This window comes from Telopea speciosissima, chromosome 8 (genome assembly GCF_018873765.1).
Source record: "Telopea speciosissima isolate NSW1024214 ecotype Mountain lineage chromosome 8, Tspe_v1, whole genome shotgun sequence".
Taxonomy (NCBI): domain Eukaryota; kingdom Viridiplantae; phylum Streptophyta; class Magnoliopsida; order Proteales; family Proteaceae; genus Telopea; species Telopea speciosissima.
Window position 1 is genome coordinate 6,947,269 of NC_057923.1, and position 16,273 is coordinate 6,963,541.

General features: G+C 42.0%; 1 protein-coding gene and 1 long non-coding RNA gene across 2 annotated transcripts in view; both read left to right on the plus strand.

The window, feature by feature from the left end:
* Positions 1–16,273, plus strand: part of LOC122670596 — a 20,528-nt gene continuing 4,255 nt past the window's right edge. Inside the window, exons 1-2 of the long non-coding RNA XR_006334231.1 lie at positions 1–95; positions 6,034–6,039. This is a non-coding gene — a long non-coding RNA (uncharacterized LOC122670596). The remainder of the gene's footprint in view (positions 96–6,033; positions 6,040–16,273) is intronic.
* LOC122670595 (calcium-binding protein KIC-like) lies at positions 8,844–9,317 on the plus strand. The gene has a single exon (XM_043867539.1). The coding sequence runs from the start codon at positions 8,848–8,850 to the stop codon at positions 9,196–9,198; it is 351 nt and encodes a 116-aa protein (XP_043723474.1). The 5' UTR covers positions 8,844–8,847; the 3' UTR covers positions 9,199–9,317.

The window sequence follows — 16,273 nt, forward strand, 5'->3', positions numbered from 1 at the left end:
TGGGAGAAGAGATTGATACCAGGGGTTTTGACGACCCTCGTCTGGTTGGATTTGGTGGCATAGCTATGCCGCTTCCGGTAGGTGAGCCTCCCTCCGTCGCGCGTTCGCTGCTCTACTTAAAAGTGATAAAACGAAACAGAGAATTTCATCAAGGAAAACATTAGAATGAAAAGGTATTTCAATAGCCAAAGCCCTACATCCGACGGCTCTAACTTTATCTTTTTCACGGCTGAGATTACCCACACATTTGTAACATCAGTATTTTTTTTCTACCCAAAAAACCAAAAAGTTTTTTCAACTGCACTCAACTCGACTCCTCAAAATCTAGTGACTCAGACGAGTCAAATTTGGTAAGAGCGAGTCATGCATGGGTGATCTCAATAGAAGAAGTGTGCATTGGAATCGAATATGTAAAGACTCTTTCGTATGTTTTCGATTTGAAAATTTCATTCATTTCATGAAATAAGTCAATAAATAGGTTTTTGTTAAAAAATTGAAATCGTTGGCTACATCAATTGAAAACAAAAATCATGGGTTCATTTGATAACTTTAATTTTTTGAGAGTCATCCTATTTGCATTCTTTTTCCTCTATAAAACCAACCGAAAGATAGGGTGAAAATGAGACTCGTGACCTTGAAGTATCTAGAAAACCATCTCTTTATATCTTGGGTAAAAGATTTTAATCCTCTCTAATTCCCTAACTGTGTAGTGGTTCGGGGTGGAGATTCACATCCAATGGTCCGTGCTCATTGATTTCCTTTTTTTTTTCTTTTCTTTTTATTTTTTGTTGAGCTCGGCACTGTTGGAAGTCCGAACTGCCACATGTTGGCATTTCCACCCCGAACTATCGCACTACATGGTTTTAGGGAATTGGAGAGGGTTATCTTACCTAGGAGGATATTTATGAACCCAAAGGGGAAGTGAATTATTCCATTTCCTTGCTGCCAACCCTATAACTGGAACATTCTTGCTACAAATGTAGCAGCAAAGTTTTTTCCCTTGGATTACCTAATGTATGGACAAATTGTAGCTTAAGCACTCGATGTTTCACATATTAGGTTTGGGGTACCTAAACCAGATTTTAATTAACCCAGTTACTTAATTTTTTCCCCTTTAACAATTTTACCCTTATAAATAGTTATAATTAAAATTTTTTTTTAAAAAAAAAAAAAAACACTAAAAGGACCCACCTCATTGTGGAGTTCGGTTCCTCTGCATGTACCAACAGGTGAACGTACATGTGAAAGCCAACCACCTCTCCTATTTCTTCCATTTACAAGGGGAGGAGGTGTTTTTATGGAAACAAAATTAAAATGTGATTGGCTCTGAGATGTACGTTCATCTGTTGGTGCATGCAGATGATCCATTCTGGTGCCTCCTCCTTCTTCTTCCTTCTGCAACCCCACCAGCCCTTGATGCAACTCAACCCCACCTACTGCAACCTAACCCCACCACTTTGCTCCACCCTACCAGTCTCCCCGTCCCTCTGTTCCTTTCCTAACCCCCTATCCCCTGCTTCCCCACATCCCCACCCCTTAAGAAACCATTTATCAGAAACCCAAGAAACACTGTCTGAATCTAGATTGCATAACCTATTTTCCTTATAACCTAGCAATTTTTTGGTGGAGCCCTAACAATAAAAACAAAAGCACTAAACGTATTAGTCACAATAAAAAAACGGAAGGTTTTGACGCCGCTAAAGCACCTTTAAACCTTTCAATGGAGCAAATTTTGCACCGTAGAGGGAGTCTTTGTGGAATGATATCAGACGGTTAAGCACCTCTATTTCTTTGTTGTGGATGTTGTTAGGAGACTTCAATGCCATTCGTTCTCCCTCTGAGAAACTGGGTAGCAGCCCAGTAACCTCTTGACAAGTGCAACCTCTGGCTGGCTATATCTTAGATAGTGACCTTTTTTTATGCAAAATGGTCGGGGTGCCATCTTACTTGGAGTAACCAAGCCGGTGGGGAGGACAGAATTGCCTCGAAGATTGATAGGGCCCTTTTGAATCAGCCTTGGGAAGATGCCTTCCCCACTGCCTCTGCGATGTTCCAGATGCCTGGCATTTCGGACCACAGTCCTATTGTTGTTTCAATGGGGGCGACACCGCAACGACGTGGGAGATAGTTCTACTTCTACAATCATTGGGCAGACCATGATGAGTTCCTCCCTCTTGTGTGTGAGGTTTGGGACTAGCGTATCGATGGTATGCTAATGTTTGTTCTGTTGCAGAAATTACAAGCCCTAAAGCTAAAACTTAAAAGATGGAGTAAGAGACCTTTCCACAACTTGGACGGTCAGATTACTGAAATGGGCATGGAGGTTCAGAATCTGCAAGCTGAAATCCAACTGCACCCTATGGATCCTGACCATGTCCATCGTGAGAAACACCTGGTGGGGTAGCTCCGCCATCTCATGAACATTAGGGAATCAGAATTGCGCCAGAGGGCACGCATTCGCTGGCTTCAGAATGGCGATAGCAATTCTGAATTTTTTCACAGGTCCTTGAAGGTGCGACGAGGTAGAACTCGTGTCTTCTCGATTCAGTCTACCACGGGGGAGTGGATCAGTGATGAAAATCAAATCAGGTTTGAGGCAGCCAATTACTTTGAGTCTGCTTTCATGGGGTCTCCCCCAGTACAGTGCTCTCATTTTGATCTCCCAGTTGATAGGTCGCTGGACCATTTACCTCCTTGCCCGACCATTCACGATTGAAGAGATCAAGGGTATGGTGTTCGCAGCAGGCGAGGATAGTGCTCCAGGCACGAATGGTTTTGGTGCATGCCTCTTCAAAAGAACTTGGGAGATCACAGGTGGTGATCTTTGCACGGCTATACTGGATTTTTTTATCAATCCAACGCTGCCTGACCAGGTCAAGATGTCTCGGTTGACCCTGGTCCCTAAGGGGGACTCCCAAACCACCTTCAGCGACTTCCAACCAATTACTGTGAGCTCCTTCATCTATAGATTCATGTACAAATTGCTGGCCAACAAGATTAAGGTTGTGGGTACTAACCAATCGGCCTTCATCGAAGGCAAACAGATCACTGATAATGTCTTGCTCTGTCAAGAGCTCCTACATGGTTATCACCTTAACCAAGGTACGCCTCAATTTGCTACTAAACTGGACTTGCGTAAGGCGTATGATTCTGTCCAATGGAGCTTTCTATTGACCCTGGTCCTGAGATTAAATTTCCCCCCGTTGTTCATCACTTAGGTCACACAGTGTGTGGTGAATCCAAAGTATGTTATTTTCCTTAAGGGTACTCAATCACTGGTCTTCTCTGCTAATAGGGGACTCAGACAGGGTTGCCCGATGTCTCCCTTCCTTTTTAATATTGTCTTGCAAGTCTTTTCGGACTTGTTGGTTGGGGCGGCAAGGAGGGGTATGTTTGAATACCATCAACATTGTGCAACACTGGATATCACAACACTGTGCTTTGCTGATGATTTGTTCATCTTCGGCAAGGGTGCGGTTAGTAATGTCGAGGCTCTCCAACAACTGTTTCAAGGTTTTTCTGCAGAATCGGGCCTAATAATTAACCAAGGAAAATCATCTATCTCTTACTCAAACTATTCATCGGACGTTGTGAGTCACTTCGAGGATACCTTGGGGATATCTGCGGGCTGTCTCCCAATTAAATACTTGGGTGTGCCATTGGCCTCAAAGAACTTACAAGCTGCAAATTTTGTTGAACTGATTGCAAAAGTGGAGAGGAAGCTGATGGATTGGAAGGCTAAAACTCTTTCATACGCGGATCGCCTGGTCCTCCTCCAGCCTGTAATTACAGGATGCATAGCACACTGGCTGAATGTCTTCCAGGTTCCAAAGAGCGTGCTACACACTATACAGCGTAAAATGGCAAAGTTCCTATGGTTTGGAAGCTCTGAGTCTGGGTCCTATAAGGTGGCATGGGACAAGCGTGTGTAGGCCGAAGGACGAAGGAGGGCTAGGGCTGAGACGCTTAAAGTATTGGAACCGTGCATCCTTGATGAGACAAGTTTGGAATGTAGCTTCAGATGCTCCAACCTGCTGGGTCCAGTTTGTGAAAGGGCGATGGTTGAGGCAGCACTCAATTTGGTCGCTACCTACTCCAACACAATGTTCGTTGTCTTTCCGCACAGTGTTGAATCTGAGAAGGATGGCTTCCAATTGTATTACGCATATCCTAAAGGATGGTGCTAATACTCTGTTGTGGTTCGACCCCTGGTTACCAAGCGGACCCTTGGCAAAATTTGGATTGCTTATAGCAGAGGCGCTGAGTCACGGGGCCTTTGACAAGGTTGCTTCACTTCGCACAAGAGAGGGCGTATGGAATGGGACTGAACAAGACCTCGATCTCCAAGATAAATTGCAGGAGATCTCTACCATAAGGACACATAGACGGTTGCAAGAAGACACAACAATTTGGACACCTTGTTCCAATGGTAGATTCACTCTTCGATCTGCTTGGCAGTCTGTGCGCATACAGGGTGCGAAGACGAATTGGGCCAACCTGGTTTGGTTCTCTCAAACACAGCCTAGGTTTTCTTTTATTGCTTGGCTAGCATTTATGGGTAGGCTAAATACTAGAACCAGACTTGCGTCCTGGGGGATGACCATGGATACCACATGCCTATGGGGAGATGAGACTCTAAATCATATCTTCTTCCAGTGTACTTACTCATCTATGGTGTGGAAGCGAATTCTGTACATCAATGGCTATACTTGAGCTCCTTTGGCATCATGGAATGCGGAGATCCAATGGTTGGAGGATCACTTCAAAGGAGATTCTTTTGTTAACGATGTGAGAGGATTCAGCTTAGTGGCAATACTATATCGTATATGGGAGGAACGGAATGGTAGGCTTTTTAAGGATCAACGACATGAGCCTGGAAGAGTTTGTTGCAGGATTCTAAATGATACAAGAGGCAACTTCTCCTCATTGAAGACTGTGATCCCAGACACGACTGCACATTGAGAATTCTTTTATAGATGGAGCATCAAGGTCACTTTCGTCCATCCCCAACCAAGGATCCACACTTGGCCCTCTCCACTAACAGGCTGGTGTGCGATCAACTGTGACGGGTCAGTGCGTGGGGAAGTTGGTGGCTATGGTACTATTGGGAGAAATCACCTGGCCAAGCCTATTTTTGCGGTGGCAGGAGGATACTATGAGAAGAACAGTGTTCATATGGAGTTAATGGCTATCAAGTCTGGAATGCTAAAGGCTAGATCTTTGAACTTAACCCAAATCCAAGTTTTGGTCTGACTCCCTTGTGGCCATTCAGATGATCATGGGTCGATTTCAAGTGCAATGGACGGAGCTAGGGATTGTGGAGGATATTCTTGAGCTTAGATCTTGGTTCAGAAGTTGTGTCTTTATGCATCATGTCAGGGAAACAAATAACTGTGCAGACTTTTTAGCAGGGTTTTTGTCTTTTGTTCAGGAAATCCATTTCTGTATGCAGGGTCTTCCAGAGGCTCTCTCTACACTAATTAGGAGAGATGCTAATGGAACCCGGTACTACAGATTGTAAAAACTATATTCTTTATTTATATATATACTCTCCCTTAATCCAAAAAATAATAATTTGGCTGCAACCGTTCCTGCTGCCCCCAATCGTAGGCGTAAACTTGGAATAATTCCTTTCCCTTGTGGATTCACAAATACCCTCTTAGGTTTTAGTATTTTTCAAAATACCCTTCTGGATTCCAAATTGGCGCCTATAATTGGGGCAGCAAGAACATAACTGCAACTCGGGCAGCAGCCAATTTTCGTCCCCATTCAATAACGATCCAAGGGTTGAAGAGCTTCTCCATAGCTTCTACTTTTGGCTATTACCACTAACCTTTTCCCTTCCTATATAATTCCTAAGAAAAACTATTTAAAAGGGAAAGCAACTGAACAATTTGGAAAGAAAGAAGTGAAGAAAGAAAAAAGAAAAACACAACGTTAATGGAGATTTGGGATTACCTTATCGTCCTTATTTGGCTTTTCATGGCCTAATAGTACTTTGAATCATTCCCCTAAGACACCCATTACCGATAGCTTCTTGTTCGAGAATAGCATAACTCATAGAATTACAATAACCCCAAATACCCTCTGTTTGAAGAAATAAAGCTTTTGAGAAATAGTATAAAGAAAATGAAAATATGATAAGTACAAGGGAAAATTGCCTAGATCTACTAGATAAGAAAATTAATTACAAGATAAGAAGGCTAAAAAATTGTTTCACATCTACTAGTTTCAATTTTAAAAAGATTTACTTAAACCCCGGAGTTAGTTACTACTCCTGCATTCTAAGAAAAAACATGATGAAACTTCCACAAATACCCTAACATTTCATCTTCTCTCTCCGTTTTTTATTCCTTCTTTTTTTTTTAAAAATTTTTTTTTATTTAATTAATTAATTAACATGATGGACCCACCACCACCTCCTCCTATTCCTCCTCTCTTCCTTTTTTTGTCTTTCTTCTCCGCACAAGGCTGCAGCATCCCACCGCTGCAACCTGCAACTCCACCCCCCACCTGTAACACCTCCTCCCTCTCCCCTCTCACTTCAATGCCGCCCTATTCGGAATTCGATGTTTCTAGTGCTTTATTGTTAATATTACAATAAAATGTTAATTATTATGGAATTAGTCGGGCTGCAAATACGAAACGTTAAAACCCAAAGCTTTTCAAATTCTCTACTAATTGTGCTATTAGAAATAACTGGAGAAGGAAACTAGAGGGGTATGAAGCATGGGTGGATGATGATTGTTGGAAGGCCATGTTGGGAAAAGGAAGGGTGAGGCCTACTTCTGCAGTGACACGAGGGTCATGGGGTGAGTAGGGGAGAGACAGGGCAGAGTTGCAGTAGAAATTAGCCTTCGATTGCTGTGGACTTGTGGTGGTGGTTGTGAGGACAGCGCTGTTGCTGTTGTTGCTCCAGGAAAAATCCATCACCATAATTGGCAATGAGAGGCGGCAATGCTCCCCACCTTTCACTGGTCATGGGAAACGTAGTTATGTAATTATGTTTAGGGAGGTTGCAGGAAGTGAGCGGCAGCAGGGTTTGGGTTACGAGAAGCAGGGGGTGGGGATTAGGAAAGGAACAAAGGGAGGGGGAGACAGGGAGGGTGGAGCGAAGTGCTGGGGTTAGGTTGCAGCGGGGGACAGAGAAAGAAGGGATTGAATTAGACATGGGAAAATTACGCGTACACTCCCTATACTCAACCTTAAGTGCAAATCGACCCGAGGTTTCAAAAAATAAACATGCACACCCTCTGAACTTTTAAAACCATGCAAAACTAACCGTCCGTTAGTTATACCTCGTTAAGTGATGATGTGGGTTTAAAGTGGACATTAAATTACTTTTTTATCCTTATCTTCAATAGTAAAATTTAACCTAAGCAGTGGGTGAAGAGATTCCCCCTTCTTCCATCTTCCTTCCCAAATTTAAAACAGGAGGAATGGGCATGTAAGTGTCCTTGAAGAACATATTGAGATAGTCTTGCTCTGCAAAAGCAGTTGGCGGAATGACCTAGAGATTCTGCAAGAAGTCGTCGCAGGTGGAGAGGTTGGGCTTGAACACGAAAATGTCAGCGTTGAAGTAGAGGGCAGGTGGTGAGCCCATCTCGGTAGGCCACTTGACCTTGTCTAGGCAGTGTTGGCAGTACCCGATCTTGTAGGACGGCCACCACGAGCGGATAAGCGCTCTTCACCTTCCTAATCCCCTTGGCCAGACCCATAACGTCTTTTATGTAGTCTCCATTCCCTACCAAGAAAGTAACGTAGGCTATGCTCGATGAAATGGCTGGTTTGGTGAAAACATCGCTCATGACGGTGCTGCACGGACATAGAGTGAAACAAAGAGAAAGAAGATTTCATAAAGAAAATTTTGAGAAGGAGGATGGAAGAAGGGAGAATCTCTTCACCCACTGCTTTAGTTGTCCACTTTAAACCTCACGTCATCACTTAAGGTGGTATGGCTAACAGATTGTTAGTTTTGCTGTTTTTGCATGGTTTTAAAAGTTCAGGGGTGTACACGTTCATTTTTTTAAATTTCGGGTCGATTTATACTTAAAGCAAAATACAGGGGGTATATGCGTAAATTTCCCTTTAGAAATTGATGAGAAAAGGGAAATAGGTGACCAATTTTTAGGTTAAGACGTGGCATCCTTTGGGTATACTTCCAGCGTAATTACTCTCGATGCACATCAGAGGATCTGGATTCAATAAAGGGGCATATAAGACATTTTTAAGGAGTGGTGCTACACTAATTTGAGTCTTATGAGGGGTGGTGGCGTTCTGCAAATCTTTTACCCTTACAAAAAAGAAAAAAGATCGCTACCTAATCCCGTGTACTCATGCGTTTTGAATTTAGACACAGAACCGCCTTGTACCCATGGAATGTACCATCCTACCCCATGGAATGAGAAAAATTCGGATTCAGATCTTCTACAGCCTTGAGAGTAGCAGCCATCGTCCTGCCCTGGCTTCTAGGCTCGACACGTGTCCTTATGAAAATCGAATGGTCAGTTTTAAAATTTTCAAATATTGTTTGTGAAACTCGGTTGATCCCAGCAAACCAGCCGGACCGGCCAGTCAAACCGAAACCACCCAACCTCGCGGACTTCGTCGGTTGATACGTGGGTATGGAAGCTCGTCTTCTTCCTCTCACGCTTCTGAATCCAAAGAAACCGCCCAACCTCGCAGACTCTTCATTGGTATCCATGGACTCTCTTTCCATGAACCCCTTTCGTTTTCTCCATTATTTAGCTCTCTTGCCTCCTCTTACCACTCCTCATTCCTAATTCAGTTTGAATTCTCTCTTATCTTCTCTTCTTCGATTTTATTCAAGAACTTGAAGATTCAGGAATGGTTGGACGAAAGGCAGTTGATTTTGAAGATTTCTTGCCACCTATGGCTGAGAAATTGGATGGGGAAGGATTGATTGGAGAGCTTTGTAATGGGTTTCACTTATTGATGGGCCCTAACAAGGAAGTCATCACGTTTGAAAGCTTGAAGAGGAACACTGATTTACTAGGGTTGCAGGGTTTGAAAGATGATGAATTGTTGTCTATGTTGAGAGAAGGTGATTTGGATGGTGATGGTGGTCTTAATCAGATGGAACTTTGTATTTTGATGTTTAGATTGAGCCATGAATTGATGGAGGAGTCAGAGAGTTTGTTGGAAGAAGCTCTGATACAGGAATTGAGAAATCCCTAATTGGGTTTTTCATTTTCCCCTTTGTTCTTTTCGTTTGTAATTTTTTTTTTCCTCTCAATACTTCTTCCCCATTTGTTTTCCACTTTTTAGTGGCAATGAAAATAATGGAATCAAGCTTTGAAAATAGTGTTTCTTGAATTAGAGAAGTTGATAAATGTTCTTGAAACAATTACGATTTGCAGACAACGGCCGTTGGAGAGGAAGGCTTCAAAATCCCCTTTTTTTCTGCTACTCAAATCAGAACCAGATGTGTGAGAGGAAGAAGACTCGATTTTTGCTATGCACAAACCAGAACCAGATGCGTAAGAGGAAGAAGACAGGTTTCCATGAGCGTGAGAGGAAGAAGACGAGCTGGTTTCTCGAACGATTTTCCCTTCTCTTCAAAACAAAACCCTAGTGGGTTTGATCGGTTTCAGTTTGCGACCGGTCTGGCTTGATTTGCTGGGATCAACCAAATTTCACAAACAACATTTGAAATTTTTAAAATTGACCATTCGATTTTCATAAGTACACGTGTCGAGCCCAAAAGCCAGGGAAGGACGATGGCTGCTAATCTCAAGGCCGTAGAAGATCTGAATCCGAAAAATTCTATCCAAATCGATGCTTGCAAGTGCGCTCGCATTAGCCAACGCACCAAAATCCTATTCCATCTCAAACTCTAGCAAAATTTCATCTCCCGACTCCCTACGGATCCGTAACTTCTAAAAAACACTACCAAAATTCGATTAGATCTAAAATTCTAGCAAAATTTCGTCTCTGACTCGTAACTTCCTTAAACCCATCTTGCTTGCACCCACTCTCCGCTGCCTTGCTGACATGTAAGATCAATATATATAAGTCGATCCCTCGGCAGGCTTCTGGACGATTTTCTCCTGAAAAAAGAGAGATTGAGATTGCTTCCCACAACCCCCAAGGTCTCCCTCTCTCCAACCCGTGGCATCATCTTCACCTAATTCCACCAGCCGGTAAGCATCTCCGACCATCACAGAGGGAAGAGAAGTTTCAAAATCTGTCTTTTTTTCTCAGTACTTTGGGCAACAACATGCTTAGCAGTAGTACTGGAGACGAAGAAGACAAAGAATTATGTTGCAGTGATGACATTCTTAAGGACATCCTATTTCGCTCGCCACTCAAATCAATCTTCAGATTCAAGTGTGTATCAAAGAGGTGGCAAAACCTTATTTCCGACCCTCGTTTCCGTAACAGGTATGTGTCCCAAGGAAGCAGCAGCAGCAAAAGCAACAACGACCTACTCTTGGGCTTCTTCCAAACCCCAACAATGAGCGTCTCCTCTGTTATGAGTGGCGCCAGACCTATGTGGACATTCTTAGCAATACTACCAAAAGTAGGAACTTCGAGTTGTAGTCCTGATGATGATGATAAATTTGTTGAAATAGAAAAAGAAGAAGAATAAGTTGCAGCAGATATCATCAGCAGTTTGGATTCATCTCAAGGAACTCTGGATGGGCTCGGTTACTTCATATGTTCTTCCAATGGCCTTTTTCTTATCTGTAGTCGCCGCCAACCTATGACGACCTATTCCATATACAACCCTCTCTCAAGGGAGTCTTATCAACTTCTCCTCCTCTTAAGCAGCAGCAGGAATCGTTCAGGCTACCATTCATGGGTCTTGTTGTCACCGATGATTACAGATGCAAAGTGGTGCGTGCAACTGCGGCCACAAGGACTACTGGGTCCAATATTGAGATTGAGATTGAGATTGAGATTTTCTCCTCGGAGACAGGTGAATGGCAGCAATCTACTGTGGCTGTTACTGATGAGACTTACTACCACTTCTTACAGCCATGAATTTGAAGCCCACTGTGATAGGAGGAGCAATTCACTGGATGAGTTGTGATTATGACGAGATTTTGGTGTATGATCCTTATAAGAGAGCTGAATATATAGAGAAGATTAAAACTCCTCCCAAGCATGGCCATGTCGTCGTCATAAGGGAATCCACTGACGGCTTACTCCAAATGGCAATGCACCATCTCTCTCACGATTTTACGCGCATTGACATATGGGTTTTCCATTCAAACTAGGAGTACTACTACTGCTACTGCGACGAATGGTTGTTGATACGTAAGCTGCAAGGCAGTCCAGAACTGCTACTGTCACCATATGTTGTTGATCCTCAATTCAATCACGATTGTTTCAATCTAGTGGCATTCCATCCTCATAATCCAGACGCTCTATTTATCAATTACAATGGTTACATCTTCTTATATTACATCAACACTTCAAGAGTGGAACCAGTTCAGTGCCGTGACCGTGCCCGCTACAGTATTGGCCTACAACCATACTTTCTACCACTTTGGCCCATCTCTCCTCTCCCACTACGACTAGAAAGATAGATAGTTTTGATCATCCGGCAATGCACCAACAAATACGTCCATCTTCTGCAGCTTCTTTCAAGGACTTGAATCTGTCTTGTATGTTGACATGAAATTAATTTGAGAGATTCCTCAAGCAATTAGATTGAGGCAATTAGCTTGCCAATGATTTTGAGTACTCCAAACTATATATATTGATCTGATGGCACGGAATTAACATTCACAGTATTCATCCTCTGTCTCTCATTATCTTTAGAAATTCAAAATACTAATGAAAGAGTAGAAAAAATTAAGAATGAGTTCTTCATGGCCACACTCCCTTGATTGGCTCAGGAAACAACCCCTCCAAATCTTGCATATAAGTCCGGATGGCCTGTCTAATAGAGCTTCCCATCAAGTCAAACATACCATTTAACGTAAAAAAAGCTTTCTAACAGAGCTTCATATGGAGAGAAAACTAACCTGACAAGGGTTGTGCTCTCATCAATAATGCCCATCTCTCCAAGCTCTCTATCTCTTGTTGCTGAAATGTTTTTCAACAAATGAATCAATTATCGGTTTTGCAAGTGACTGATATCCAATCCGATATACAGGTCTTCCATTCTTTGGAATTCATCGACCGGTATCGCAATAAATGTGCTCATGTGGGGCTGTAATTACTTGGATCTCTACCCAGTTTTTACACCTGGTGCACCATAGCTTGGGCTCGCAGGGATGGTTTCCCAGTTGAATACATGGCATTGCAGCGCATACAGAGGCCATATAGATCATAGTTTTGATCCATCGATCTCTTTCAGTACAAAAGAAGAAATAGAAAAAATTAGCTGTGTCAGTATTTCTTTCACATCCCATTGGAATAAGAAATAATAGAGAAATTACCTCGTCGAGGTCCATCGTGCAGAACCGGGATATGAATTCTTCTGCCTAGCATACAATTTACATACTCGCTTTGCCAATCTGGAACCATGGCAGACCGATTACACATTACTAATGCACTGGTTAAACAGTTGTACCTAGAAAATAAGTCCATATCCCAATTTTTCTGCATTTTTAGATGGACCAGGTAATTTTTTTCTAATTCCTCTTGAGTACCAAAAGAGATCGACGGACTAAGATCTGTATGGTCTTTGTATGCACTGCAATGCCATGTATGCAACCTGGGAAAACCATCCCTGCGACCACAAGCTATGATGTCATCGTTGCAAGAACTGGGTAGAGATCCATGTCGTTGCAGCCCCACATGAGTGCATTTTTTGCGATATACGTATCCATTATTCAATCGTGTCTACTAGCTTGCCACAGCGTTAGTGTTCAAACAATCATCTCCCTGTCTCCTCCATGTTTCTGTGACCTGCAAAACCGATAATTGATTCATTTGTTGAAAAACATTTCAGCAACAAGAGATGGAGTACTAATGATGAGAGCACAGTCCTTGTCAGGTTAGTTTTCTCTCAATATTAACCATTTTTTTCCTTACCTGGTATGTTTAACTTGATTTCTCTATTAGCATCACTTGATTAACTAGGGCTTGAATCTGAACTTATATGCAGGATTTGGAGGGATTGCTTCCTGAGCCAGTCAAGGGAGTGTGGCCATGGAACTCATTCTCAATTTTTCCTATTCTTTCTTTCTTTCAACAAAGTGTTGGTTTTTTTCCTAGTTTGGGCTTATGAAATTCATGTGTGGTGGTGGATTCATAAATCATAATGTAAATGGGGAGGTTTTCATCATGCACGGCCGCATGAGGGGGGAAGGGGTATTAATTCATCTAATAGGGATTTTGTGTCATTTCAACCCCCTCTTGTGAGATGGGATAAGGCTCATGCACGGTGCATGACCACTTTGGCCGCTACGCTTGTGGTGAAACTGAAACAGTTTCATCGATTTCTTGATGTTTCAGAGCTACATTCTGAGCCTAATTCAAGTCCGATTCAGAGATTTCAAGTTTGCATTCGAATCTGCCAAGGCTTCTGCCAGTGGAGGATCCAAAACCCCCTATTCTAAAGCCTCGGGCTTCAAATCTTCAGGCTTCCTCTTGTGATCTAAAAGTAACTGAACTCACAACTGCTACACCATTGATTTGTTACAGTAATTTTTACCCACTGAAACACAAACCCTAACCTAGCTAGGCCAACAAAATCCTACCTAGATTTCCAAAAACTGAGAAATGTCACAGAGAACGAAAGAGAGATGAAAAAAAAAAGGGCCAAATATTCTCTGTGCGGGGGATGCAGGCTGCGCCCAAACACATGGGGGTGGCCGAAATGACCACCCTGCCCCCCTAATGGCAGGCCCATGTGTCTGGCACAGGCTGCTGCGGCACAGAGAACATCAACCCAAAAAGAAAAGCAAATCAAAGTTTGAAAGAAGAGAGGTTTAGAGAAAGAGATAAGCGAAGAATGGGTCAGTCCATGAAGTTTCTGATCACAAAAAACCTAGACCGAACTAAACTGATTCTTAATCAACTGGTTTTGGGTTGGGGTATGATGGGATTGATAGAAAGCCAAACTACACCGAATTAACTGATATCTAGACTGTGACCGAACTAAATGAAACCCATAAAAAAAACATTGAGCATGAGGTTCTGAATAGGTGAATTGATTTCAATATTAGTGAGAAAATTTGTAGTTGCAACGGAATTTGTTACAAATCAATGAATATGAGGTTATAAATAATGAAATGGATTTGTAACAATGCTTCCATTGATCTCCTTAGTTATCTTCCTCTTATAATAGAAATAATGATTTGATTTGCAACAATAATTTCGCTATAGATTCTATTTATCCATTGATTTCAATATTAGTTATCTTATCTTTACAATTTATTCCTCCTTGATCCAATTACAACATCAAAATTTCCCTATTTTTTGTTGTTTTTTTGTTTGACTTGAGGAAGGTGATTTAATTTGTTTTTACTAAATCTTTCCACACTACAGTTTATAAATCTAAGATTTCATTGTGGTTCAAACCCGAAAACAAATCTATTTAAACTGATATTGAAACATCGAAACCAAAATTCTTTAACAGATTGGTTTTGATTTGACTCATTCCCAAATCGAAACATATTCAGCCTGATCAAAACCAAGCTGAACCTGTTGTGTATATCCGCCATTTCACAGTCCTAAAAGTCAATTAACCTTTGGGGATTGGTGTGTGGTTTGTGTGATTACACTTTCATTTAAAAAAAAAAAAAAAACGGCTGAACCGGCCATTTGACACCCCTACTCTTCCTAAGCAAAAAATGGCTTAGCATACCTGTGTTTTGGCTAGGGGTGTCAACTGGTCCGGTTCTCTAGCGGTTCCTACTCTAAGGTATCAAGACCAAATCCGGACCAATAAGCTCACCAGTTCCAAATCTGAGATCCAGGACCATTAACTAATGGGTGGTTCGGTTCTAGTTCCTAATCGGGTCCAAACATGCCCTTGTTGAGCAGCCAAATGTAAAGCATTTTTCCCATTGGAACGAGAAATCTCAAGCAAGCTAGAATCTTTCAAAAGCAATTCATTAACTACTGGTGTGTGTCCTTTATGTGCAACAGATATGAGGGGTAGAATACTAGAATTTGAGTGGCCAAGTGTCTTGCTTAGTCTTGGGTCATGTTCGAATAGCAACTGGACAACAATTGTATAATAAAAGTCACTTTAATTGTATGTTAAAATAGCAAAGATCATCTTTTAACATTTTAAAACAGAAAAAATGGTGCAAGACAAGTTCAAGTGTATGCATTTCTTTCCGTTCCAACGGTTCTAGGGACCAGACCAAATCCGGACCAATAACCTATCACTAGGACCAGATCCGGACCAATAAACTATTGGGTGGGTCGGTTCCGGTTCCTAGCGGGACGGTTTCGGTCCAGTTATCGGTTTCGGTCCAAAGTTGACACCCCTAGTTTTGGCCACACTGTCACAGCAGTAAGGTGGAACCTCATTTGACACGTGGCTTGACAGCCCAAGTTATCTTCTATCCAAGTGAAAAGACTAATACTTTGGCTACATATTTTTGGAAAGAGGGTTCGCCATGCCCCCAGTGTGGGGGCATCTCCCATGCCAAATTGGCGGTGATGTGAGAAGTGGTATCATCCACATCAAGCCCGCGTGGTAAGAAAAGGAGAGAGAAAATAATTTAAAAAGGGTATAGAGATCCCTAATAGACAATTTGGGCCAATGAGAGCATGAGCAAAAGCATCAATAAGGGTAGGATTTCTGTCTTTCATGGGGGTGGGTCGATCATTCCGCGCCCATGTATGTCTGAGCCACGTTGCCTTGCATACCGCAAGCTAGCGCCAACTATGTCTATCTCTCCCTTCCCCTTTGAAATGATCACCATGTCCCTTTTGTATGATGCCTTGTCCTGTGCCCACATTGGTGCCGCCCACTAACGACACACGGGTGGTGTGTCTATCCCTCTCCCATATTATATATTGAATTTCTCTATGTTAAACTTGGTCCAAGTGTTATTGAAAACTAGCAAAATGTCTATTAATATTGTTGTTCATACTTTATAGAGGCATTGGTACAAAATTTTAGCAATGTTTTCAAAGCTTTCAGTCAAGTTTTAGCATGCTTTTTCAAGGAGATCGATTTTGACAACAGAGAGAATCTAGAGAATTTATTTTATTCAATTTTTTCCATGGGGATTTCTTAATTATACCAAATAATTACCTTTTAATTTAATTAATGAGATTTATCATAATAACAAAATAATATATGAAATGCCATATAGTAATACCTATAACCTAA

Bases quoted from the DNA above. Each gene is read 5' to 3' on its own strand.
- LOC122670595 (XM_043867539.1), top strand. From the start codon at position 8,848: ATGGTTGGACGAAAGGCAGTTGATTTTGAAGATTTCTTGCCACCTATG.